At 37.4% G+C, this 26214-nt stretch overlaps 1 protein-coding gene across 1 annotated transcript; it reads left to right on the top strand.

The window, feature by feature from the left end:
* The first annotated feature begins 16026 nt into the window (after nt 1-16026).
* LOC121945135 (carcinoembryonic antigen-related cell adhesion molecule 5-like) lies at nt 16027-25602 on the top strand. Its single transcript, XM_042489160.1, has 11 exons — nt 16027-16253; nt 16467-16757; nt 17988-18269; nt 18365-18628; nt 20112-20387; nt 20641-20892; nt 21002-21277; nt 22086-22337; nt 22419-22706; nt 23575-23832; nt 25007-25602. Exons 1-11 carry the CDS (start codon nt 16202-16204, stop codon nt 25087-25089), a joined length of 2574 nt encoding a protein of 857 aa, XP_042345094.1. The 5' UTR covers nt 16027-16201; the 3' UTR covers nt 25090-25602.
* The last annotated feature ends 612 nt before the right edge of the window (nt 25603-26214 follow it).

The following is a 26214-nucleotide window of genomic DNA, read 5'->3' as shown; positions in this document are numbered from 1 at the left end:
AAGAAATATTGTACTAACATCAGTAATATTTCATTTTAGATGTATTTTGCATTCTACTTAAAATTACATCTCCCATTTTTAGAGGTCTCGATGTCACATCCTGACTCTGTCTAATGATCACAGAGGAAAACATTTTTTTAAGGAGCACAACAGATACTACACTGCAAGGCTGCTTTATGATTATATCGAAAACCATTTAGTAGTGCGCCTGCTGGGAAGCTGTTGTCGTAATAAAACAATTCAGACCATTGTATATGGTCTGTATATAGGCCATATTTAAAAAAGGAGGGAACTACAGGCAGTAACAATCTCCAGTGAGACAGTGACATCTAGTGTTTAATGTGATGTTCTGATAAAATGGTTCAGAACAATTGTGCAATCTCAACTCAGTAGTTGTGACTCGTATTTTCACCGTTTCTCCCAAATTTAGACCAATCCATACTCACAGAATAAAAAAAAAACAACCAGATCACACAACAATAAATTTTTTTTTAAAAAAGTTACAACAGCTAATTTGACCTTTGTGCTGAAATTACTGTAATTTCCTGTTGCTTAAAGATTACATTGATTTCGTCATCTCGTAAATTCTCGGGTTTAACAAGATGATGGGAGTGACGGAAGTGATTTATGTTTAGTCATAGGTTTATGTGATAACTTCTTGCCTCTTACTCAAACGACAGCAGGTGTATTTTAAAAAAATAAAATAAAATCAGGAAAGGTGGATGCAGCCATGAGAGACTTTTCTATTATACCCAGCTGGAGGAGTCTTTACTGCGCTTTGCTGGTGGCACTGATGGGTAAGAACGCTTAATATTTTCAGCCTCTTAAATTTCATAATATCATAAACCTTCTTAATAAACGCCTGTTTATCTATTTATAGTATTTAAGTCAAACCCTTGAGTAACAGTCTATATTTAAAAAAGAAACATTGTGTAAATTAACCTCTGTGTTAACTGTTACATTTTTGGCTCTGCTAATGAACTAAATATGCTCTCCATGTATCAAGGATTATAATCTACAGGATTTGGTGATGTATTTTAAATTCAGACAAAGCTTGACCCACTTATGTGATTTGTAAATATGTCTTAACATTTTCTGGAGTGAATAGTAAGATTACACCTTTATTTTAGATTCTTTGAGCAGGCCACATGAAATAGCCTTTTACTCACGTTAAGAATAATAAGAACAAGTACAAATATCTGATACTGACGGCTTCTCTTCCTCAGGTGCACCAAGTTTGGAGGCTTGGGAGCAGATTTCCTGGACTGGTGAGGTGACGGCTGGTTTTGGTACGACTTTCACCTGTTCCTCTTCTTGTCATATAAACTGCATTCACACCTGGACCTTCAAAGGCCGCAGAGTCAACGGGAGCAGGTTAACCTGGACACCGGATGGACTGGAAAACACAGTGGTATTACAGTGCAACGTACTCAATCCAGAAACAGGAGTCTCCAGCAGTATAAGCTCCATTGTAGAAATTAAGAGTACTTAAAGAATTACTTCATCTATACGAAAAGAGTCCTCACAAAAAAGGCAGTCTATGCAGATGAAAGACGCAAATATTTTTTAAATTGAAGCTAATTGTTTTGGAGAAAACAGAAAACTGTGGCTTTTGCTTAAAAAAACAACAACAACAAAAAAAACCCCAAACAAACCTGAAATTAGCAGAATGCACCACCAAATAAATGCTACCAGACCAATAAATGCTCCTCCTGGTGGGCGATGTAATGTGGACTGATCTGTGTGAAACAAGGAAGGCCGAAGGGTAAGAAAATTATCTCGTATTACAGTTTAACGGTAAGCTAAAACACATTTCTGAAAAGATTGAGGCTTAACACAGTAACAGAATCTTGGTTTATATTTGGTCAGTGCAGCTTAGTTTTACCATTTAATATATTATATATTTTCAGTCTCTGTTTTCACTGTGCAGGAAGCAGTATGGCAGCCACTTCCTGTTCATAATCTCTCGCTTTTACAGCTAATTGCAGCACTAAAATGTGTTTCTAAGAACATTTTGGGTGAGAAATATGCAGCACAGTAACACCACCAACGTTTATTTTTTTTTTATCAGCACTGCCTAGTTTTACATTTTGATCAGATTTTGGTCCAAGTTTGACACAGAGAGAGGAGGATCTGTCTCTTGATCAAAGCTCTACTCTCTCTGTCTGTGGTGTCGGGGAATACGAAAACACAGACGATCAGTCTGTAGTTCACGTAAATCCCAGAGAGCCAGCGAAACTCAACCGGATGATGCAAAATACATCATCTGGTGGAGTTTAGCCGTGTGGGGAGGTAGGGTATCTAGGCACTGGTTAGATGGAGGGAAGTTTACCACAGTTTATCTACATATACATCCCACATTGTTTGATATAAAGCTGGTAAAAAATCAGCAAAGTATCCCCTTTTCATACAATATTGAGTTATTTGTATTTTACTTGTTTACATCCATTTAAAGTAACTTTATACTCCAGTACGTTTATTTGACAGCTGCAATTAGTTGTGTTTTTTTAGGTTAAGAATAAAAAAGTGTAGATTGGGACCGTTTGAGGCGGTTTATATAACAGTATATAAATCAGTCAAAGGGGCCATTTTTCTCCTTAATGAGAACTTTGATTTTGAAACTTGAAGTACATTTTGCCATTTATACATCTAAAAGATCTGAATACGTCTCCACCACTATATATGCATCGAAAACCGAGTTTGAGAAACACGTAATTTAGATGTTTTATTTCTGATGTGAGTTCTTCTTCCTTCATGATTCAGAAATCTTCTTTATCAGGTGCAGCTCAGTCCACAAAACACTGTCCCAACTCCTGAACAGCCGCTGGATCTGGTCTGCCATGGCACTCCATCAGGTGACCTCCCACACCTGCCGAACCAGGTGGTCTGGTACAAGGACGGACAGAAAAGGAGCCTGCGTGAAAACAACCTCACACTTCGCTTTGGCTCACTGCGGCCGTCTGATGCTGGATACTACCAGTGTGAGAGTTACGTGAGTTACGTACGACTGTTTAGCAGATAAGTATTCATTATTGGAAGAATAATTTAAAGAATGTATTGTTTTTCACACGTTGGAGTGAATTTTCTGTTGTTTTATAGTGTTTTATCTGTTTCCTGGCAGATTGAGTAAATTCACCTGCTTGTCGAGCTGTACCTTGAATGTGGACTGTGCAGTCAGGTGGCAGTTCAGACAGGGTTTTCCCATTTGAACCTACTTTTCAGTGCATGAAAATGAGCTCATGTGGACCCCTTCAATGCCGGGTACTTTCCAAAATTTTACCTGTGTCGCAGAAAATGTAGCTGTTGGACGCTCTGCTGAGGCCACCAAGATGGTCGAAGCTAAAGGTGACAACTCTGTAGAATTTGATCTTGTGTGTCTGCTGTCGCGTTAGTGTCAGATTTCATGTTAAACACAATATTTGACATCTTCATCCTTTCACAGGTGTTTCTCTTCCTGGATCAGAGGCGGTGCAGCTCAGTGGACCTCTTACAGTAATCATCAGCCTGGGACTGCTGCTGCTTTTTGATTCATAGAGCTGTTCACTTTTTTGTTGTTTAAGGTTTGTATTTGCCCCTTTTGAAGTATATTTATTTGCCATATATCTTGTTCATAAATACTTGCTTATGTTTAAAGTGGTTTTATTTGGATTTACCAATAGTTATCCATCAAACTGATCAAGGCAGCGGTAGACCAGCAGCTCCCGTGATTAATGAGTTAAGAGTTTAACTCTTTAAAAATGGACATCCTGAAGCCGTGGAGAGACCGTTGTTTGCGTGATTCTGTTTTAATATATTTCAAATAGGAACCAGAGTAGCTACAGCATTCATTCCTTTATGAATGGATATGAAGCATTTGAAGATCTTCCACAAAATTACATCATAGTAAGCAAAAATACTAATGTTGGCACTGGCGGACCATCTTTATTTCAGAGTTCAAAGGGTTAAATATATTGGTTTTTCCATGTCAGTACACCATTTTAATTATTGTGTACCATAAAATCCTGTTGAGTTAAAACGCTTTTTTCTTTTTTAAAAAAAATTTTTTTAAGAAAAAATTAAAAAATGTAGTTCAAATTAACCTCAAAATGGCACAATTCCAATCAAATACTTATACACCGGACAATTATATCATAGTTTGTCACTGGACAGTGTACAAATAAATATTATTTGTGTATCTTTCTCATTGTTTACAGTCGCATCTAAAATCAACGTGAACAGCAGGACCTCAGTAACAGAATGCATCCGTTTTTATCTGCTGCCTTTTTCCATTTGACAGTGAAGTCTATCTAATGACTTATTTCGCAGTTTAAACAAATTTTGGGGCGAATTTATAGTGTAATTTGATTAATTTGACCAGAAGGTGCATCAGATACAGAGCTGCAGTATTTTTTGTTTGTTTGTTTGTTTTTTAATAAACTACAATTACACGGATTACGAATTACATCATTCACATTATTTTTTCCCAATTTTATACATCCAAATTCTGGTTTTATGAGAAAAATTGTGACATTTTTGCATTGTTGTTTTCATATCTGTGTTTCACTCAGACAAAACTTAGCAAAAGGTTTAGTGTGTTTGTTGTTTACACATCTCAACACCCTGTTGAGATGTGTAAACGGAGTGCTTTATAATACGACTGAGTTTAATTCAAACAAAGTCAAGAGGGCTTTATCGTCATGGGAAACATGTTTACATAGCTTTATCTACTAGAAATTATTTTACATACACATCATTGCTGATTGGGTAACAGCTCTGAGTCATCCACCAAATAAGAGAAAACTTACATCAAAAGCTGTTGCGCAGTATTTCACAACATTTTAAGGAATTTTGTCACTCAAACTCAGAAACACATACCGTTTTGAGATTGAATGTGTCCTGATGGTGTTTCAGCTGCCGTCGCATCCTGTTGAAAAAGCTGAAATTCTTTATCATTTAAATATATTCCAAAATAAAATGAATGTCTCTGATGGTTTTGTGCGTATCAATTATAAACCTTTTTTTCGAGTAAGGTGCAGACTCTTTGTGCATCATGAGAAGTTGTTTGACTTGAAGTTGACCTCTGACCTGGTTAATGATTCACCTTTTTACTGAAAAAGGTTTTTTTGTGAGGTCAGCTTCTATCTAGAGGATAACTGACTCATTATACTGATGTCTTTTTGAAAGATGTGGGCTTAGTTGACACACCAACGATCCTCTGACCCTCCTGAACCTGAACAAATACGACAGATAAGAGAATCACGCAGAGCAAACACATGAGGGAGACAGAGGCTTCCTGCTGCTTTAACCGTTGTCCTGCCATGCAACAATATAATCTCTCTTTTTCTTTATTCTTTTGCTGTTGTCTCACCTGTTTCATATCGTTTTCGCCCTGTGTTGTAGTTGGAATGAGGAAACAACACTAGAAAGCTGTTTTAATCTGTTTATGTTAAACAACGACTTAAGAAAGTTTGCAATTCCAAACTACGCAGATGAAGATTTTTTGTTTATTCAAGCATCAGTTGAAACACTGCAAAGTTTTTATGTCCATTTTGTCGTAAACTACAAACGTATAGTATTGTTAGAAAACAATACAAAGACAACTTTGGTTTGTTTTAGTGGTATAAAATCTGATTAACTGCCCAAAGCCTTTGACTCGCCCCTCAATGAAAATTTTTTTACTCTCTTTTGTGTTTATTTGCTACATTTTGCTTGTTTTTTCCCCCATGAAATATGGGGTGTGTAATATATGTTAGAATATGTTTCAATGATCTACAACTCTAATTTGTACTCGCTCAGCAGCACTAAAATATCTTTTTATTTTGATCTCGGTGACGAAGATTATTTTAGGAATGTAAAACAAGAACTTGTATTATTTTATCTTCTTTGCTTTTATTTTTTTTTTTTGGCCTTTTTTTTCGTTTGCTCTACTTTGCTCATTTTTTTCAGTTTTGGACATGCTGTTTGTTTTCCACAGGGAGGCACAGTTCTCCTTATTGAGCTGTCTTTTACCGCGCTGTATGTGTTTGAGTGCATCTCCCTCAGAGGAATGTTGTCTGAAGTTTAGTTTAGTCTAATACAACAGTAGACTAGTGATACAGTGACACTGAGTCCAAAGACGAATTTTAATTGTGTTAATTTAGATAGCAATGGCAAGGATCCAGTACCCAAAGTGATTAGGCAACATCAAATCACCAGCAAACCAACACAGTCAGCACCTGTATCATAATTAATACGATCAATTCATTTCAAATAAATTTAAACAACAGTTTTTTAAAAACTGCACAAAATTACATTCAAATCATAACTAGCAGGGTAAACTTATAGTTTCAGGTTTCCCGTAACTCAAGAATTGACCTGAAAGCATTAAGGACAAACCTATTTGGATTTTGATTAGTCATGCCGCACCAGCATCTTTATACCCTCATCTGTCAAACTGGTTAAACATTTTAGCCACAACAAGGCATCGTGAGGACAAGCTCCAGCCCCTATAAAACAGGTGCAATAATAATAATACTCTTCCTGCTCTCTTATAGGAAAATAAGGTTCCTCTGGTCAGGGTGTTAAATTACAAGGTCAGGACATGAAGGCATTAGGCAGCTGCTTTAGACTAAATTAGTGAGATGCTGTCAGGATCATTCTGTGGAATGTAAATTATTTTAGAATATTATTATTATTATTATTATTATTATTATTATTATTATTTATTATTTTATTGTTATTGTTGTTGTTGTTGTTGTTCTACCTTACTTATTTTTATGGAGCCTAACACAAAACATTTGCATACAAATTTTCATTTATCATTTTGAATATGACATTTATTCAAAACAGAACAGCATGCGCTGGGACTTGTTCTATACTTGCAAACTATTTTCCTGTACAGACCTGAACTCTTAACTCTCACATTAGTGTGAGGCTGGTATTATAGGAGGTGACCACATTTTTTGAATGTCACGGAAGCATTATTCAAGCTATGTTCATTTGGATGTGTGGAGTTGGTCCTCAGGCAGTTTGGCCTATGGTGGAAAAATTAAGTACTATTTTGGAGCACTTCTACTCCAAAATATATGTTTGACAAATAGTTACTTTTCAGATTATCAAATTATGATATAATATTATAGATAAGAATACCTAAAGTGTATGAAATATAGGATATTAACCCCTTATTTACCATCAAGATTAAAGTTATGTTTATTATGATCCAGTAACATGGTTTGTATTCTGAAATAGATTATTCTGCCCAATGAGTGCTTTTACTTTGGTATTTTTTATGCTTATACTTGTGTATTTTCACCCAAGTAACAAGCTGAAGGCAGGACAGACTGTAAACTAGTAAACGTGGATCTAAACGATGCTGGATTTGTCAAATGTTTCATGAGGACAGAAAGACGCTCACTTTGTTTTTTTAGATCTCAAGGATACTCACAATATGTTTAGGTGAAAATCTGAACATAAACAGCATTTTTGGTTGGTTGCAAGAAAACTGCTACTTGTGCATGCATCTTAAATTCTGAATATGCTTCACTGGACGTGTTCTCTCTGCTTGCTAAAGCATAAATCTGAAGAAATCATCAAAATCGGTCAAGGTGTTTGGCATAAAAGTGAGTTTTTCTTGTCATACTATATTTGGGTATGTGGTAGTAATGATAAGAAAATTGCTGTATTTTAGAAACTACATGGAGCACAATGACGTGTTTGGTATCTATCAACTCCTAACAAGTTGAATATCAAAGATTCATGCACACATGCAGTGTGAAAAAAAATCTATGGAATATTTCAGTTCCTATTTTTTCAGAAATTGTGATTTTGACTATTGATTGACTAATAAAGGCATGGCTTTTCATGTGATCTCCACATTAAAGTTTTGCTGTTAAATACTTGTCAATAGAATAACCATACCAGATTTCAGGACTTTAGACCACTCAGATCATATGTTGCTTTTTCCTTAACATACCAAATAAAGTCTGGGCACATAAGTAAAAGATATGTTTCTTTTCCACATTTGTAGTGAAATAAAAAGATTAAAGGTCTGATGACAAACAATTGAAGAATTAGAAGCTGTCCTCTAATGGGGCTACTCCTTCTCACCTTAATGCTCTAGAAATAATGCAGCCCAGTCATCAGTCTCACCTGCTGTGTTTCAGGTAAACAACACAGGTGTGCTTACATGCAGAAATCTGCACCACCGCTGCTCAAACAAGGCCACATGTGTTTGCTGAGTGTTATTGTGAAAGGTATAATGGTTTGCCTACTCACAACACTGAAATGCAGGAAAAGACAGCATTTCTCAAGAGTTACTCTTATTAAATTGTGTCGTTAATTTGCAGATGTATCATATATATTATTGTGTCTGTATCATAAATGAAAAGTAGGCGGCTGTCATTGGTCGTGTCACTATACTTGGAAGATTAAGTGCAGTGAGCATACAGAAAGCAGACATTCTCGGAAAACAACAAAGCTGCTGCAGGTGCAGGTGTGTTCATTTTGAATGGAAAGCACACACACACACAGGCACAGAACAGAGCTGATGGTTTCATATGGGTACACCGAAACTTTCAAGAGTAGGGGTGGAAAGTCAAAAAAAGGAAAACAACCTCAAAATCTAGCCCTTGCTCAATACGTCAGCAAAGCAAAGACAAACTTGAACCTGATGAGGAAAAACAGTTCAAACCTTCCTTTAAATTTTATTTATTTAGTTAAAATATGTATAAATAACGCCATCCATAACCCCTGCCACCTCAGTCCTGCCTCACATACCTTCTGTCATAATTTGTCATCTTGCTCATTGGCTGTTTACAGAACTTCACCCAAGATGGCAAACGAAAAATGTCATGCATCTTTTGTAAGTTTGACAAGAGTGAACACCAAATAACCAGAAACCACCTGCAGATAAGAACTGGGGTTTGCTGCTGCAGGTATTTATGGGCAGGGGGCTGGACGTAATGTACAAGTATAATAGAGGAGGAATACTGAAGACGTCCTCAGACCATCGATAAAGAATGGAGAAAAGTGTCCTGGCTGTCGTATCGCTGGCTTTAATACAAGGTAAGCTCTGTTATATGATAACTAGATAATCATGGTTAAAATTAGGGAGAAAAGGTCTTGTTTTAGGTACAGCGAATAACAGAGTTTCTCTTTTTCAGGTTTCCTGGCCTCTGCTGTGGAGGTCCAGCCCTCTGTTAACCCTGCTGTAGTCGGGGACACTGTGACGCTGTCTCTGTCTCCTTCGACGACCCTGACAAGTGGAAGCTGGGCAGTGGGAGAGTCCCCCGTCCTCACCTGGACAGGGGGCGTGCAGACAGTCTCACCCAGTCACAGTGGCAGAGCGTCAGTCAACGTCCTCACAGGAGTGCTCACCCTGAGCTCCGTCAAGGTGGCTGACTCAGGAGTCTACGTAGTGCAGAGCAGTGACCCCCAGCTTATGGCCAGTGCTTCCATCACTGTTCTGGGTGAGACACAGCAAATGTTCATTACTAATTTTAATAGTTCATCCATTTAAAAATTTAAAGCCTCTCCTAAACATTGCATTGGCAGCCATGCCGTGTTTTCTCATAGTTACATAGTCACTACTCTGTCCTCTCTGCAGAATGGGAGCAATCTGGATATATGTATAGTTTACCCATAAAGCACTCACATTGAGCAGAGTAGATAAAATAGATTAGAGGAGGAAAAAAACAGATTAAGGTAGATAAAAGATAAGGGTAAAAAAAGTAGATTAAAGAAGAAAAGATTAGAGTAAATAAAATAGATTAGGGCAGTTAAAGAGTAGAGCAGGATATAAAGAGTGGAGTAGCTAAAATAGAGTAAGGTAGACTGAAAGGAATCATATAAAATAAAGTACAGTGCATTAAATAGAGTACAGTAAATGAAGTGAATGGAGTAGAAGACATAATATAGTCAAGTAAATAAAATATTTTTAAAATGGATTAGATAAAAAAAAATTGGTAGAGAAGATAAAATAGACTAGAGTGGATGTAATAAAGTAGATAAAATAGATTGCAGTAGATGGAGTTGAGTAGATATAAAAGGTTGAACTGCATGGAAAAGATCAGATCCTAAAATGTTAAATCAAGTCAAGTGAAAAGCTCTTATTTATCCTGCATTTCCTTCATTACATTAATCGTTATTACTGACTTTTAATTAGGTTAGTGCTTTAAGGAAGGCTTAGAGTTAAAGGGTAACGTCTGTGTTTTAACCTGGCCCTTAATGTCCCATGTTTTTGTGTCTAGATGACTTAGGGGGAAATTTTGAAATTGGTCGAGTATTGAGTGAGACTGCTGCCATGTAACAAGGCTTGAGGGCACTTTCAATTTTAGTCCACTGAAGTGCTTGTTTTGCCACTGACAGGCTGATATTTTATGTTATGGAAAGGATCCCTAAAGAGACATTTTTTTAAAAAAGTGACTTATTTTTTGTTTAACCAGTAAAAGCCCTAAAATTGCTTTGCAAAACCCACCAGACTCCATTAAAATTAACAGTAATTTTATCATGGTGAAGCACACTTAATTCAGCATCAACTCACAAAACCGTCTTGGTTCATCTTTACACTGTTCATCAATTACTGACTCTTGTTTGGTTGAAATGAACCATTAATTTACTCAGATGTGAAAATATGATGGTTCTTTACGGTGCATGAATGCCCCGAGCAGCTGCAGCTCTGTCACTCAATTCTGGATCACTTCCAAAAATTACTCTTCCCATTAGTCATTTAGATGCAAAAATATGACAAAATAGATTTTAGGATAAAAATACAGAACTGACCCTTTAACTGATGGCATTGTTGAGTATAATGAAACACAAAAATATATGTGAGTGTTGTATAGTTTTTCTTTTTAATCCATATAAAGATACTCCTCGAAAAATTGTTTCTTGAGATTGTTGAGCTAATACATTTAATACATTTTTATATTACTTATTTAATGACGCATGCAAGGGACTTCAGAGTGTGTACAGTCGACAAGGATATTAGTTTTAGAGGCACAATGGAAATGTCATAAAACAGATGGTGTAACAGGACAAACATGACTCTTATGAGCAAATAAAGATGTGTGAACAGAAAGAGCCAAATAAGTCAGTAAAGTTTTATTAATTTTAATTCAAACATCCAAACTGACAAGCATTAAAAAAAGGTGAACATCAACACACAAGCAGAGAAAAATGTGCTGATTAATTGTTGACACTACCCTTCTGAAACAGGTTCCTGATGTTATGAGAAACGAGGATCCCTAAACAATATTCTCAGAGGAATTTATGTTTCTGCCTCGTGATATTTGGACTAACAACCAGCAAACTGAAAAAGCTCACTGCCTGCTGAAAGAGCCTGCATGTGTTTTGGTCACACGACCGTCATAGTTTCTGTCTGTATCTGTGTCCGTCAACACTCACCTTAACTCGTCCTTTTGTGTTTCTTGTTCTTTTAGTTTCACGGGTTAGAGGGTTAGGATTTGTGTTTTCGCTGGCATGATTAGGGTCACTGAATATAGATTTCATACATTATTACTGTACACAAGGGGTCAACTGATATTGGTTTTTCAGGACCGATACCAACACTGATTATTAGGTACTGAGACTGATAACTGATATTTGAAACGGATATGTATTTACAATAAAAATGAAAATCTTAACGTTAATATTTAGAGTTTGGAATATAAGAAACTCCAACACAAGCAAATGTTCAATCAAAACTGAACAGCATCATGTACAGCAAGTTCCCAGCAGCTTTTTTTTTATAAAGTCAAGTGAAAATTTAAATGAAAAATGAATGAATAAAAATAGCTCCCCAAGGTTTTACAAAGTAAAAGTTCCTCCCGTGCTGATACTTTTTTTTGCACTTTTTAATCATTCAATTTTATCGACGATCACTAAAATAAAATGCAGATACAGATAGTCAGCAAAATGCCAAATATCAGCCCCAATAACCAGCCAGGCCGATAATCTGGACTCCTGATGTAGACTATATGTAGTTCAAAGTTTATGTAGTTCCTATAATATTCATACAATACACAATGTAAAGGCGTTAATTAAATTATGCATTTTAGCATTAAAAATAATACTCTGACTCCTTTTTTGTAGGAAAAAAGAAAATAATTACAAACACCTCTGAATAAAGTTCAAACCAGTACATGATCTCACTAATAAACATGTAGTTAAATTTACTCATTAACAACAAAAACGTAGCATTATAAGCAGGGCCGGCTCTACCCAATTTGGTGCCCTAGGCGCCCTAAACCTAACCCGCACCTCCGCACCCAATAACGACACATCACATGCTCGCACATAATTTAGGAACATGTCACTGTTTATTTATTTGTAATGTTAATATATATATTTTTTCTAGACAGAAAACACTAAGTGAGGGCGCCAGTGGGCATAGAAAATTATTATTTCATTATTATTTTCCCTTGAGGCCAAGGAGGACTGGCGGCATGGCGGCGCCCCTCCAGCAGATGGCGCCCTAGGAGACCGCCTATATCGCCTATGCCAAGAGCCGGCCCTGATTATAAGTCTGATAAAGATAGATGTTATTGCTGTTGTACTGGAATGCATTAGTTTGTATAGACGTACCTAAGAAAGTGGCAACAAAGTTTAGGCTAATAAAACACTAACATACTTTTCTTTGTATGGCTCTGTTCCTTTATTGCTTATGTAGTAACAAAGCCTGACATTGTACACTGTGCTGAGATCCATGTCTCATCCACTTGTCTTTCACAGAGCCCATTTCGAATGTGACGCTAAGGACGAATCAAACCGACCTGATTGAATTCAGTTCAGCAGTCGTTAAATGCTCCGTCACCTCTGGATCCTCGCTCTCTGTCCTCTGGATGAACGGCAGCTCGGAGGTTACGGCCGGCGACAGAGTTCAGCTCACTGATGGAAATTCTACTCTCACTATACTTAACGTGACCCGCTACGACCAGGGACCATTCAGGTGTCATGTGATCAATGATGTCAGTAATGGCACCAGTGAGTCAGTGAACCTGACAATCAGCTGTGAGTAGGAAGGCGTCATTTCAATCATAATTTTGCGTTAATAATCGTCTAGTTTTGCTAACAGAGCTCTAAAATGCTGCATGCCTCCCCTCTGTGTGTTTGTCTCCTCCTCAGATGGTCCAGATAATATGGGAATAACCGTAAATGGACAGAGCACAACTTCCTTTCCTATTGGATCCAATCTGACCATGCTCTGTTCAGCGCAGTCAAATCCCCCAGCTCAGCTTCAGTGGGCTTTCAGAGGAGAGCTCGTGAACACTACGGGTCCATCGTTGGAGCTGTTCAGTGTCGGCGAGGACCAGAGTGGTGCATATTCCTGTCTGGCCTTCAACAATCACACCAACATGAACAGCAGTATCACCGCAGACATCGTGATAGCAAGTGAGTTTGTTGGGTTATGACATTAACCTCCATGTTTCCCCTTCTGATCCCAACGTCATCCTCACTTTGTCTCTACAGAGTCGGGGTCTGAACCACACGCGGTCAGTGTGCGGCTGCTTCTGCTGGTACTGGTGGTTGGGTTTCTCTTCTCATCACCAGGCAAGTTGTAGAAAAATGGCTTGTAAATGATCATACTTTTTGTCATTCATGCACTTCAAATTAATATTCTAATTTAGGGATTGATATTTAACATTTTTCTCTCTGTAAAATATATTGTTCCTTCAAAATTGTGATATTTCAGATCAGTTCAACTCTTGAATCAGATATAATGAGTTAAATAGTTAGATACGTACAGCAGGTGGCAAATATAAGGTAAACTCTGCTTCCTGTTGAGACATTTGGCTGCAACTGACAATTATTTGCATTAGTGATTGCAACAACAATCATCAGTTAAAAGTGATGTCTGTGAAACGCATCCATGATCCTATCATTTTCATCAAAGCTGTCGGTTTGCAGTTCAAAAAACTTCTGTTTGTCCAAAATCCAAAGATATTCTATTTGATATTGTTGAGGACTGAAAAATGTAAAAAAGAAAAAGAAAACATTTAAAAAATGAAAAAAATCACAAGGTCTACAGGATGAAAAAAAACAAACAAACATTGTAAAGATATGAACAAAGTAACATGACTAATAACTCAAATAACCGCCTCTCTTTCACAGATGTTGGTGGCTCATTCAGTCCATTGATGACTCAAATACAGTGAAAAAAACAGGATTCGGAGAACATTTGAGCAATAATACGGCTTTCACAGCAACTTTTGTGTCTTGAAATTTTTTTATTTTTTCATTCAGCGATTAAATTATGAAATAATTAATTAAAATCGCTCATGTCAAGTATTTGTGTCTTTGACTTAGTGTGCTGTAAATGTGCTCAGTGTCAAACAATGAACTCTGGATGATTAAGAGGACTTAAAGTGAGCAGAAAATGCTTTGCACAGCCACATACCTCAAACACATTAATCAGGTACAGGTAGATTAACTGTGTTACCCTGCCAAAAAACAATATCATTTTATCTTTAATAAAGTGTTACTCCATTTGGCCTTCCGTGTACAACGTTCAAATGTAATGTCTAGAGACAGGGTTGGTAGCAGTTTGTCATTAGTTGGAATTTGCTGTTATTTCTAGTTTTACCTCAATTTATTTTATCTGAATGTCACAGTTCCTCTGAGTCAAATGGTCGGTTAGTCAGATCACCTGTTTCGCAGGGTGTGGGGCCTGAATCCTGAGACAGAATTGAGAGCAGCGTGGCGCGTTTTTCCTCTCGGCCAATCAGGGCGTGACACTGCATTTTCGTAAGGCCTAAGTGAGGTTAGTAATTGTACACTCTGACCTTTCCTCGTCTTAATGCAAACCGCATATCAGACAGAGACGCTGGTCTCTGGGCCCTTTTTTGCTGTCACCTGCATCGGGGCACTTCTTTGTGTTTTTATAATCTGACCCCCACAGGCTTTATTTGGTTTATTGGTTTATTTTGATGGAAACCCAACATAAACCCCTAATTATACACACATTTGTATCTTTTTTTTTTTTGTCCCATGAGGCGAATTTAAAAGGCACATTAAGTAACACACTTCAATTTACACATAGGACAACTCACACATAGCAATGAATAGAAAAAATGAAATAAGACAAAAAGAAGATAAAGTGCATCGCTGTTTACAAACACTGAGTTCTGAAGCGCAGATTACATTTTTTAAAAGTTCAGTTATTCGCAAAAAGGCATTTATTATTGAAAAAGCATTTGTTTGTTATTAAAAGTCCTTTTTTTATTATCGAAGAGTAATTTGTTTATTATTAAAGTGAGATTATTGTATTTACTATCTAACAGAAAGAAAACATTTCATTTTGTAATGGCTGATTTTAAGCCTAAAACTATGGAGAAACTTTAAAATCATCATTAATAACAATCAGAAGGAAAAAAACAAGACTATTGACAATTGAAAAGAGACCTGTTTTTTATTATTGAGAGCAGTTTGACATATTCAAAAGTCATAATGCCAGTCTTACATGAAATTAACAAAAATGGATCTCCTTTGCGAAAAAAATCAGTGCTAACTCTGTAGTAATCATATTAAACAAAGAAACAGAAAGGGAAACATCCAGCAAAGGAACAGATAAAATTAAAATTATTAAATTCTGTTAATGTTGTTATTAATGATGCAGCTGATTATAAAATAAATCTAACAGACATTTATTGATGGAGATTTGGAGTGATGAGTGATGGATATTTAACAAAATTCCAAGTGTGCTTTATTTTCTTTCTATGACCTCTTAAGTCTACTGAATAGTTAATAAGTTAACTGTTCAATAAGTTTCTTTTTCCCCGAAGTCTTTTCCCCAGGTTTCCATTGTTTATTCCACCTGCATCATGGGAAGAAGTGTTGCAGAGGCCCACAGTATATTTTGCATCAGAGAAACAACGCTACATTAAATGGCTTTTTGCTTTTGTCAAACTTTAAGAGTCATACAGCACATTTACAAAATGTCACCGTCACGTCCTCTTGTTGGTTAAAAGCTGCAGAGCGACTGAGGTTTACAGTAAATGGACACTCCCTGGTGTGGAGCGGTGAGGACCAGGGCAAAACAAGGTGTGGTCAGGACTGTGGGGCGGTATGGTGATGGTAGGGGTTAGCATTCACATCATGAGAACAGAACATTTGAAGGAAGAAGTGCAAATATTTGCTGATCAAAAGGCGACTGTGACTACACAGCAGTACCAGATTTGAATTTATCACAGCCAGAGTGAAGTGCATTTAGCCAACAAAGAAGACTGAAAAGAGACAGAGGAGTAAAATGTCCCCACTGTTATTTGTCCTGATTCTGGCCACGACAACCTTTGCATCAGGTAAGGCTGAATTATTTATAATTAATTTATTATTTTTTTAAATTAAATTGATTTAGTTCAGAGTACGGGAGCCAGTTTATAGATCTTGATGATTAAAAAAAAACTACCTGCAGATTTATGTGATTTTTATATAAGTACTTTAAACAATATTTTAGCAATATTTGCATGCAGTCGATTACTAAACTCAACCTTTTACTTCTTTTTTGTTTCTAGCTGCAAGTGACCCGAAGATATATGCCTCTGAGAACCCGTTACCAGTCGGCAGCACAGTCACACTTTTCAGCCAGGAAAATGTAACTACAGGGGCATGGTTGTTCGACAATGACATCATTGTGATCATATTCCCAGGGGATCAAATCATAGGTGACAGTTGGCGTGCCAGGGTTACTTTCAACTCAACCTCTTCAGCATTGACTATAAGGTCGCTACAGCTGGAGGACTCAGGAGTTTACACGTTACAGGCAGTGAATTCTTTTCGTGCTCAGTTAACCCTGTCAGTCCAAGGTAAGGATCAGTCTTCGTGTTAACTCACACCCTCCTTTTACTCCTGACATTAAACTCAATCTAAACACACACATGCATGATACATGTGAACAAGCTCTCCTGTGTTGTGTTAAATACAAATGCTAACATAAAAAAACACAAAGAGCAGGAGGTGTTTACATAGTCGAGTGTGTACTTCCATGTTTTGATTAGCACAACAAAAGAATAAAAGCAGCGCGGGAGTCTGTGGCATTTGCGGTCACTTTGACTTTGGCAACAGCTTGCAGATCGAGTCAGCTTTTGAATGGAAGTTAGTTACAGTCTGAAATAAACTTCATGTAACGCAACCTCTTTGCCTGGGGGCCACTTTTAAAAGTACAGGTCAAGTGTATGAAGGTGTCTTTAAAGGATTTGTGGACGAACCTCTCTATTTTTAAATTTTATTGAATAAACAAGCTCTATTTTGAAGCTTTTTTATTCATTCTGACACCTTATTTATACTTAAAGTACCAAAAAAATCCCATTGTAAATGTTTTTTTTCATTGTGAATTAGAAAAAAACTAACTATACCTTTCTTTACCTTCCTAAACCTAACCCAAGTAACTTTACTCTCCTAAACACAACCTACATAACTTTATGTTAAGAAAGTAACTTTACATTAACTGCATGACATGATGACGCCCAGCGGATTCTTATCCTTCTCCTTACCTACGTAACTTTACCTCACTTTCCTAAACCTAACCCATGTGACTTTACTTTCCTAAATCTAACCCACGTAACTTTACGTTGTGTAAGTGGCTTTATGTAAAGGACATAATGTGATGACGCCCAACCTACGTTGAGGTAGGATACGTTGAAATGTGAATGTCATTCGTTTTAAAGATATTTAGCCATAAACCAAACGTTGGCACATAATACAATCGATCAAAGGATCAAAGTGATTAAACTGTATCCTCAGGTACACATCAATATCTCTGCAGAGTTTATTGGTAATCCATTTAAACATTGTTCAGATATTTCAGTCTGAAGTGGTGAACTCGCTGACCAACAGTCCGATATCGCCATCCATTGAGCGGCGCCACTAGCAAGGCCAATAAAAACTTTAGGCGAAATCAAACTTCACTTCAAGTCTTATTAGTCACTTTTCAACCTCTGCCTACTATTGAGACAGGACGCAACATTACCTGTCTACTGCAATCCCACATTTCCACAAAACTCGACATATGGTTTGTTATTTCCTTCTTTCTACAGTGCCCGTTTCAGGTGTGACTCTGACAGCGAACACAACCAACCTGGTGGAGTTCAACGACACAGCAGTTCTCATGTGCTCTGCGCTCAGCGGCTCGTCCCTGTCTTATGCTTGGCTCAAGGGCAGCTCTGAGGTCACAGCCGGTGGGGGGATACAGCTGAGTGACGGAGGCACCACTCTCACCTTGGTCAGTGTGACCCGCGATGACGTGGGGCCGTTCAGGTGCAACGTGTCCAATGGCCTGAGCCATGAAATCAGCCCTCCTGTGTCTCTGAACATCAGCTGTGAGTGGACATATATTGGCCTGCTGTATGTATTAAGAAAAATCCAATCACTCAACATAAACTCCTAAAACATTTCCCTCTTGTTGCCTCATCAGATGGTCCAAGTAACATCACGATGACCATCATGCCGATGAAATCCGCCTACAGAACAGGATCTGACATCACACTGTGGTGCTCAGCGGAGTCCAGCCCTCCAGCGGTGATCCAGTGGATGGTTAATGGGACGTCCCTAAATCATTTTGGCCCAATGCTCCAGCTCGAGAGGGTTACAGAGAGCAACTCGGGAAATTACAGATGCTTGTTACACAACACAGTCACGTCCAGGTTCAGCAGCAAAAGTGCAACCATCAGGATTGTGGGTAAGATTGGATTTTGTTTAGAGGGTCATTTTTTTTGCATCTTTGATTTTGTTTCTCTCAGCAAAAACATTGAGATTGTTTTAAAGTTTAAATAGAGTTTTTGTTTTAAAGGTAAACTATGCAGGATTGTCAGCTACTGTTTGTGAGGACACTTGCCACTGAAAAGCCAACCCCAGATTAACTCTCGCTCGGCGTTTCACCTTGCTAGATTTGTCTTTAAAGCGCTGTGTCCTTTGGGATGCCTGCTGCTTTCTGTCTGGCAGCTGGTTGATACCTTTTTTGTAAAGCCCCAACCTCACTTTAACATTTTGGGGGTACACACTTATGAACATCCAGGACAACGAAAAAAAGCAGTAAAAAAGAAAATCTGGACAGGGGGCAGTGTGTCACAGTACACCACCGCACACCTCTATGATCATAAGCGATGAATGAGAGGGATTTTTTTTCTGTATTCTGCAGATAATCCTTTTTATTTTTAAGAAAATTCTGCATATAATATCTTTAACTTTTTTTTATGAAGTAAATTTTGATTGTACAATGCTATGGCTATAGAATAAAGACACCATTAGCATTTAGATTGGTTGCCTTCTAGATTTGTTTTAAAAATATAATTCTGTCTTAAAATGAAGGCTCAATTTACAACATAAAGTGTGTCAATCATTGCACAACCAAAACAGGAGGGGAAAAGCACTTTTTTCTGGTAGCTATTAGTAATTATATCCGGTTACCTAAGAGTATAAATCCTTTGCTTTTACTATCCCCAGTTGTGGAAATGGCAGATTGTGGAACAACTGAAGTAACTGTGATAGTAGTTCGGCCCTGATAAAAGCTGAGAGTAAACCTGAGAAACAGTAACACCACTAAAATACTAGGGGAAAAAGTTGTCTGTTTCCACTTTAAAGAAATATTTTGGCATTTTGGGTTGTACATGCTCATTTACTTTTTTGCCAAGGGTTAAATTTGAGGGTTGATCCCACTCTCGCATCTGTCTGTTAAATATAAACCTGGAGCCAGTTATTTGTAACTGAGGAGAACAGAGTTAGCAAACAGCTTGCTCGACTTTGTCTGGAGATAACAAAATGTGCCTAACAGCACGTCTAAGGCTCACCAATTAACATTTCACATCAAGTTTGCTTCATTCATGCAAATACCAAACTGTAAGAACAAATACTTGTGGTTTTATACTAGTCATGTGATGGACTATAACTTAGCATTGTCATCATGTTGCCAGGCAACAAGCTGATATTATATTTTCACACTTTGGGTTTTTTTTGTATGTAGGCTAATAATAATAGGCTAAAGTGAAAATTGGTGAGCTTTAGAGGTGCTGGTGTGCAGATTTTCAGGTTGCGCCAGATGTGAATGTGGCATCAAATCAGAGTGTGTACCAAAATGTGAAACTAAACCTTCAAATATTTCAGTGGCATATTCACTCAACCTACATACATCATCTAAACTGCTCAGTTCATTTCTCCTCCTCTAGAGCCAATAGCAGCAGCTGTGGTGAAGCACACAGGTGGACCTGCAATACTCAACGAGCCGTTCAGCCTGCACTGTGAAGTGACTGGATTTGTTACCAGCATTCACTGGTGGAAAAATGGTCAACTGATTCAGCCTGACAATGCAACAAACTTTCACATGGACAACAAGACGCTGATTCTCGACCCAGTCCAACTTTCAGATGACGGAGATTATCGCTGCCAGGCTGTTAATCCTGTGAGCAACATGACCAGCAGCCCCTACACAGTTCAAGTAAACTGTAAGTATTTTAATCTTTTTTAATCTCAGGTAAAGTACAAGTACCTTAAAACTGTTCTTAAGTACAGCACTTGTCAAAATGTACTTAGTTACTCTCCAACAAAAAAATATCAAGTGAAATTAACCAAACATCAAATCGTGTCTGGTCATCCCAACGTGGACTTCACCATTCATGTACAGTTCTGCATTGAATCACCGTCTTAACGGTGGTGAAAATGTTTTCATTGATTTAAGGTAATATTCGTGTGTTTTAGATGGACCGCAGATGCCAACCATCACTGGTCCAAATGTGGCAAAGACAGGACACAATGTCACATTCAGCTGCCACGCATCATCAAACCCTCCCAGCTCCTACAAATGGTTCTACAATGGTTCAGTGGTGGCCAGTATGTCCGAGTACATCACACCTCCTCTCACCAAAGACATGAGTGGGATGTACACCTGCAAGGCCTACAACAACATCACTGGCGAAAACAGCACTGCATACACGATGCTCACTGTTTTTGGTGAGACTTGGATTGCTGTTTTCATGTTTCTGTAAAAACGTATCAAACAGGAAAGATGTCTCAGGAGAGAGCTCAATAACTGATGGGCTTTTTTTTGGTTTGTTTTCAGATCCAATCGATTATGTAGAAGTGGAACCACCTATGAATCCTGCCATAGAAGGTCATGTTTATAAGCTAACATGCAATGTGAGTGGACCTGTTGTGCATATTTACTGGATGAAAAATGGTGAACTGCTGCATGAAGACCACAGAACTGTTTTTCACATGGATAACAAGACGGTCACCTTCAACCCGCTGGAAAAAAATGACGCTGGATACTATCAGTGTATGGCTATTATTGATGCCTGCAACGTGACCAGCCCTTCGTACATGCTCCTTGTGAACTGTGAGTAACTTTTAAAGGAACATTGTGTAAGATTTAGGGGGATTTAGTGGCAACTTGCAGTGAGCATTGCATATTGCAGCCATAAGAAACTTCTCCCTGTTAGAGTACCTTCAGTGTTTAATGTTCAGGATTTTTTTTTTACCAGGAGCCGGATTATCTATCTGTCTGCTAACGTGTGCTCCCCCTTTTTTTTACTGATAACTTAAGAATCAGACGTCCAGGAGGTTTTTACTGCGAGTGAAATTATCCACAGAGGTCTCTTCCTCTCCAGAACAAACAAAATCACTGAATAAAACAGTATTATTTTTTTAAAAATCATTTTTCCGATGCTTTCATTGCAGAGGTGTTGCTAACTATGGTGGCTGACACAAAAATGTTCTCTACTAGATGAGGACCCGCTCTCCATGTAGATATAAACAGCTAATTAAACACTGAATTATTTGTTTTAACTCCAATAGTTAATACCTGGGCTGCCTTAAAAATGTAAAAAGTTTGCTGAATTTTAGAAGTCAAGTTGAGATGATTTTGTCATGATTCAACCTCTCTTCTTAAATTCAGTCAACCTAAAAATTTAAAAATGCCCGGACCCTAACAATTTTTTTATTTTTAAAGTGTAAGGTCACGAAAACATGATTCTTTTTATAATCTAATTATACACTAAAGAAAACATACATATATTATATTCCATTTCTGCTAATATACCCGTCTAAATCCTACACACTGGACCTTAAAATATATTTACTGTAATGTATTACTTGTTGCTGAAATATGCTACCATGTCAAACCATTTTCTCCTTTGTCGCTGCAGTTGGACCAGAGACACCGATGATTCGTGGGCCAGCCTTTGCTGAGATGGGACATTACGCGACCTTCTACTGTTCGGCCACGTCAGAGCCTCCCAGTTACTTCAGCTGGTGGTTCGATGGCAACAACGTGGGCAATAATTCAACATATACAACTGACCGTTTGTCTTTTAATATGAGTGGAGAATACACCTGCAAGGCCCACAATAATGTGACAGGAAAGAACAGCTCAAGCTCCAAGATGCTCACAGTCATTGGTAAGAAAATTCAGCGGGATCAGCTCCTTCCATGCACAGCTGATCAAATACTAATTTATTTCTGCTGTTTTCTTCCCACAGAGGCAATAGAGTCAGTGATGATCAAAAATAAAACAATTCCAATAAACAACAAAAACTTCACCCTCACCTGTGATGTCACTGGACCCTATGACGCCATCCACTGGATGAAGGACGGCGTGTACCTCAACATGAACAACTCCACTGCAGATGCACACATGTCGTACTACTTTGAAAACGAAACATTGTACTTCACTCCGGTGACGATTTATGATGACGGGATGTATCAGTGTGTTGCTACTAATCAGGCTGGCCGACATAAAAGCCCCAAATACACGGTCTGGGTGAACTGTGAGTATTGTTGTTTTTTTTGGGGTTTTTTTTTTTAAGAAAATGTGTTTATTTTAAAATATTGCATGACTGTGTTAATACTAACATCCTCAGCACAAAAGTGAAAAGAAAAGAAAAAACATAATTTGACATTTCGGCACCTTAGAATTACGAGGTTCGATATGACATTTTTGTCAAAATTGACTTTTTTATAAATTTGTATTCTGTTATATCTTATTGACATTACGTGAGGTGTTTTTTTTTAAGTTACATGCATGTTTGGACTTTTTATTCAGGAAAACAAAAAGGTTGATATCATTTTTGCTTATTTTGAATGGAGAAACTGAAGCTCAATATGTCAAAACTTTTATACTAATGTGGTGAATTTGGTTCATCATTTCTTAAATGACTGCTGCTGTTTTTACTAAATATAAAAACTTGCACATGAGCGCCCTGTTGATCAAAGAACTCACTGAATTTTACAAATTTCAGAATATGGTGACAGCTATTTTCATGAAAACTACCAACTGTAACTTTAATGGCCAAGTAAGTGTAGAAATACAATGAATTTTACTCAGTTTTCTGTGCTTTGGGTGTACAAATACAGAAACAGGTATACAGTTAAAGACAATAAAGCTGAGCAGGTAAACATAAATATTTGATGTTAATAATCGGTGTGTGTATTATATTCACTATGATATTAATTACTATAACATGGTTTGAGTTTGACCAGAAATACCTGAATTAGTTTTTTGAAATGCTGCGAAACACGAATTAGATTCTGAAAAAAAAAAAGATTTTTGTGCCAAAGCAGCACAATATTCATAACTTAACAGCACATTTAACCGCATAACCACATTTAACTAACTCCCTCTCTCTGTGTTTCCAGATGGCCCTCTGCACGTGACAATCTCTGGTCCATTTTTAAGAGAAGGTAGCAACAACAGTATCCTGATCTGCTCCGCTGATTCTCGGCCAGTTTGTGACTTCTACTGGTTTTTCAACAACCAGCCATCAGTGGTTCTGATGACTGGCCCTATGATCACTTTCCCCACGACGAAAGGCAATGAGGGGACATACATATGCATGGCGAGGAACCCTGTGACCAATATCACAATGTACAAGACTAAAACCTTTTCTGCCGCTGGTGAGTGAGCCTTACTTCAACAGTAATTTTGTGATATTTCATGTGCTGATGAGCAAAAAATGAATGAAATTATCTGATGTGATAGAATCAGTTCAAAGTGGGATTATTTTGCGTTTTGTGTATAATATTTAAAAAGAAAATATCACCTAAATCATTTCTCTCATTATCAATAAGTGTCATTTTAGATGTTGATCCTAATTTTACAGCCCGTTAAATTAAACTTAATTTTGTCATTTAATGACAGAGCAAAGGTGAGACCTCTGCTGAGCCAGCAGGATGCTTAGAAGTACTGTAATACAGATCGCTCAGAATACTGCTCCCAGTTTTTTGATTCAAGAGGAACCAAAGAAAAAGAGACTCTGTAACTCCATTTTTATGTAACCTACACAGCCTCTCAGTATCTTTTAGAGCTGATTTTAAAGTCATTTTATTAGTTTTTAAGTCAATTAATGGCCTCACCGCATCTTATTCCATATACTACCTATTTATTTATTATGTATTTCTCTCCATGAACTCTCATATCTTCCACAGCTGCTCTTTTAACTCTTTCCAAGGTTATTACAAAAAATGTTGGGGATGCTTATTTTATCTTCGACGCCCCAAAAACATGCAACACTCTGCCTTTAAATATTAGACTTGCAGGCTCAACAGTCTTGAACAACTCGAAACATATATTTTCTATTATTATTATTAAACTTTAACCAGCAGCTGTCTGTTAATATATTTTATCTTCTATATATTTTTTTATTGCATGATTGTTTTATAGTTTTATGTTTATTTTTTAAATGTATTTCTCTCGGGGTACCTGGTGGCTCAGTGGATAGAGCGGGCGCCCCATGTATCGAGGCAGTGTCCTCGCCGCAGTGGCCACAGGTTCGATTCTGGCCTAGGCCCTTTGCTGCATGTCATCCCCCTTTCACACTTGTGCTGTCCTATCAATTAAAGGCAAAAACACCCCAAAAAATCTAAAAAAAAAAACAAAAACGTATCTCTTTGCTGTGTTTGTTCCTGCTGCTGAATTGAAATTGTCGCACTGTGTGCAGTCTGTGTGAAAAGTGCCATATAAATACACATTATTCATTCAATATTTGTGATTACAATCAAAGACTTCCAAGGCTGAATCGAATATAACGAGATTTACTGGTCACTGTTTCCGTCCCTCTCTCCCTCTCAGCCTCCGCCCTCCACTTCACATCCCGAGGTGTCCTGATGTTGATGGGTGTGTTTGCTCTGTCTGTCCCTGTGCTGTCCAACTGAGTCCTTCACGCTGAGGAATCCAGACTGAAAGGCGTCGTGCTCCCTCTACAGTCTGAACCTCTGACTGTAAAATGAATGTGAAGGTACCGGGTGGTCAATATTCTGTTGATATGTTATTTGTTCTTTGTGTGACAGACTTTGATTTAGGTTACAGTTTGTTGTTCACTATGTCAGATTTATTTTCATTATCACACAAAATACAGTGAAAGGCAATGAAATCATCTTATTATTCCAAGTGGTTTTTATGTTCAAATGTTTTCATTATTAGCAAGTAAAAGTAGCTTTGTGAGTGTTGTTGTGGTGGCTGCTGACACTGCCCTTGAGGTAGTTTAATACAAGTGATTCAATACTTAACAGAAACAATGCCAATATAGTCCTCTAAAATATCTGCATACTTTGGTACCAACTGTAATTCATCATTTTGAACAACTGCAGATTTCTCTGTCGCGCGTGATAATAATAAAACTATAAGTCAATGTAAGTCTTAACATGCTTTAATTCATGGTATTTATTTTTTAATCAATAAATAATCAACAAATAAAATGTTTTGAGGACTTTATTAAGCAGGACATACAGTGTTTGTCATAGATGTACAATAAAAAAAAAACCTTTTGTTGTCAAACAGTTAAAAATACAACAACTTGTATCCAAAGAAATGTGTATGACAGTGACAGCTGCATAGATATCACCACATAGAAGGATATATACTGCGTCTTAGTGTCGTTCATATGGGGACGCTGGGGCCGTGCTTCCTGGTGTTAACGCCTTTCATCCAGCGGCACTTCTTCAGATTCTTATTCTTTTTCCTTTGGCACAATATTTTCACTTGTGGTTTGGAAAAATCCAGACAAATACAGCAAAGGCATGAGGAAAAAAAGAAAAAAAAAACAGCTTAAGATCGCTGTCCAAAATGTTTTCAAATTTGTAATTAACACTTTTTTTCAGCCTCAGTCTTTTACTTAAATTAAGATAATTGTTTTTCATATTAAAAGTTTTCAGATTTTTTTTTGTATTTACTGTAAACAAGCAAATGGTGCATTATTTACCTAAATATGTACTGATTTGCATACATTTCTAAGGCCACAATCTGAACATTCTTGCTCCACTTGTGGTCACATAAAAGTT

The sequence above is a fragment of the Plectropomus leopardus genome, chromosome 7, assembly GCF_008729295.1.
Source record: "Plectropomus leopardus isolate mb chromosome 7, YSFRI_Pleo_2.0, whole genome shotgun sequence".
NCBI classification, from domain to species: domain Eukaryota; kingdom Metazoa; phylum Chordata; class Actinopteri; order Perciformes; family Serranidae; genus Plectropomus; species Plectropomus leopardus.
The sequence above is the reverse complement of the archived record's forward strand: the minus strand, read 5'-3'. Positions and strand labels throughout refer to the sequence as shown.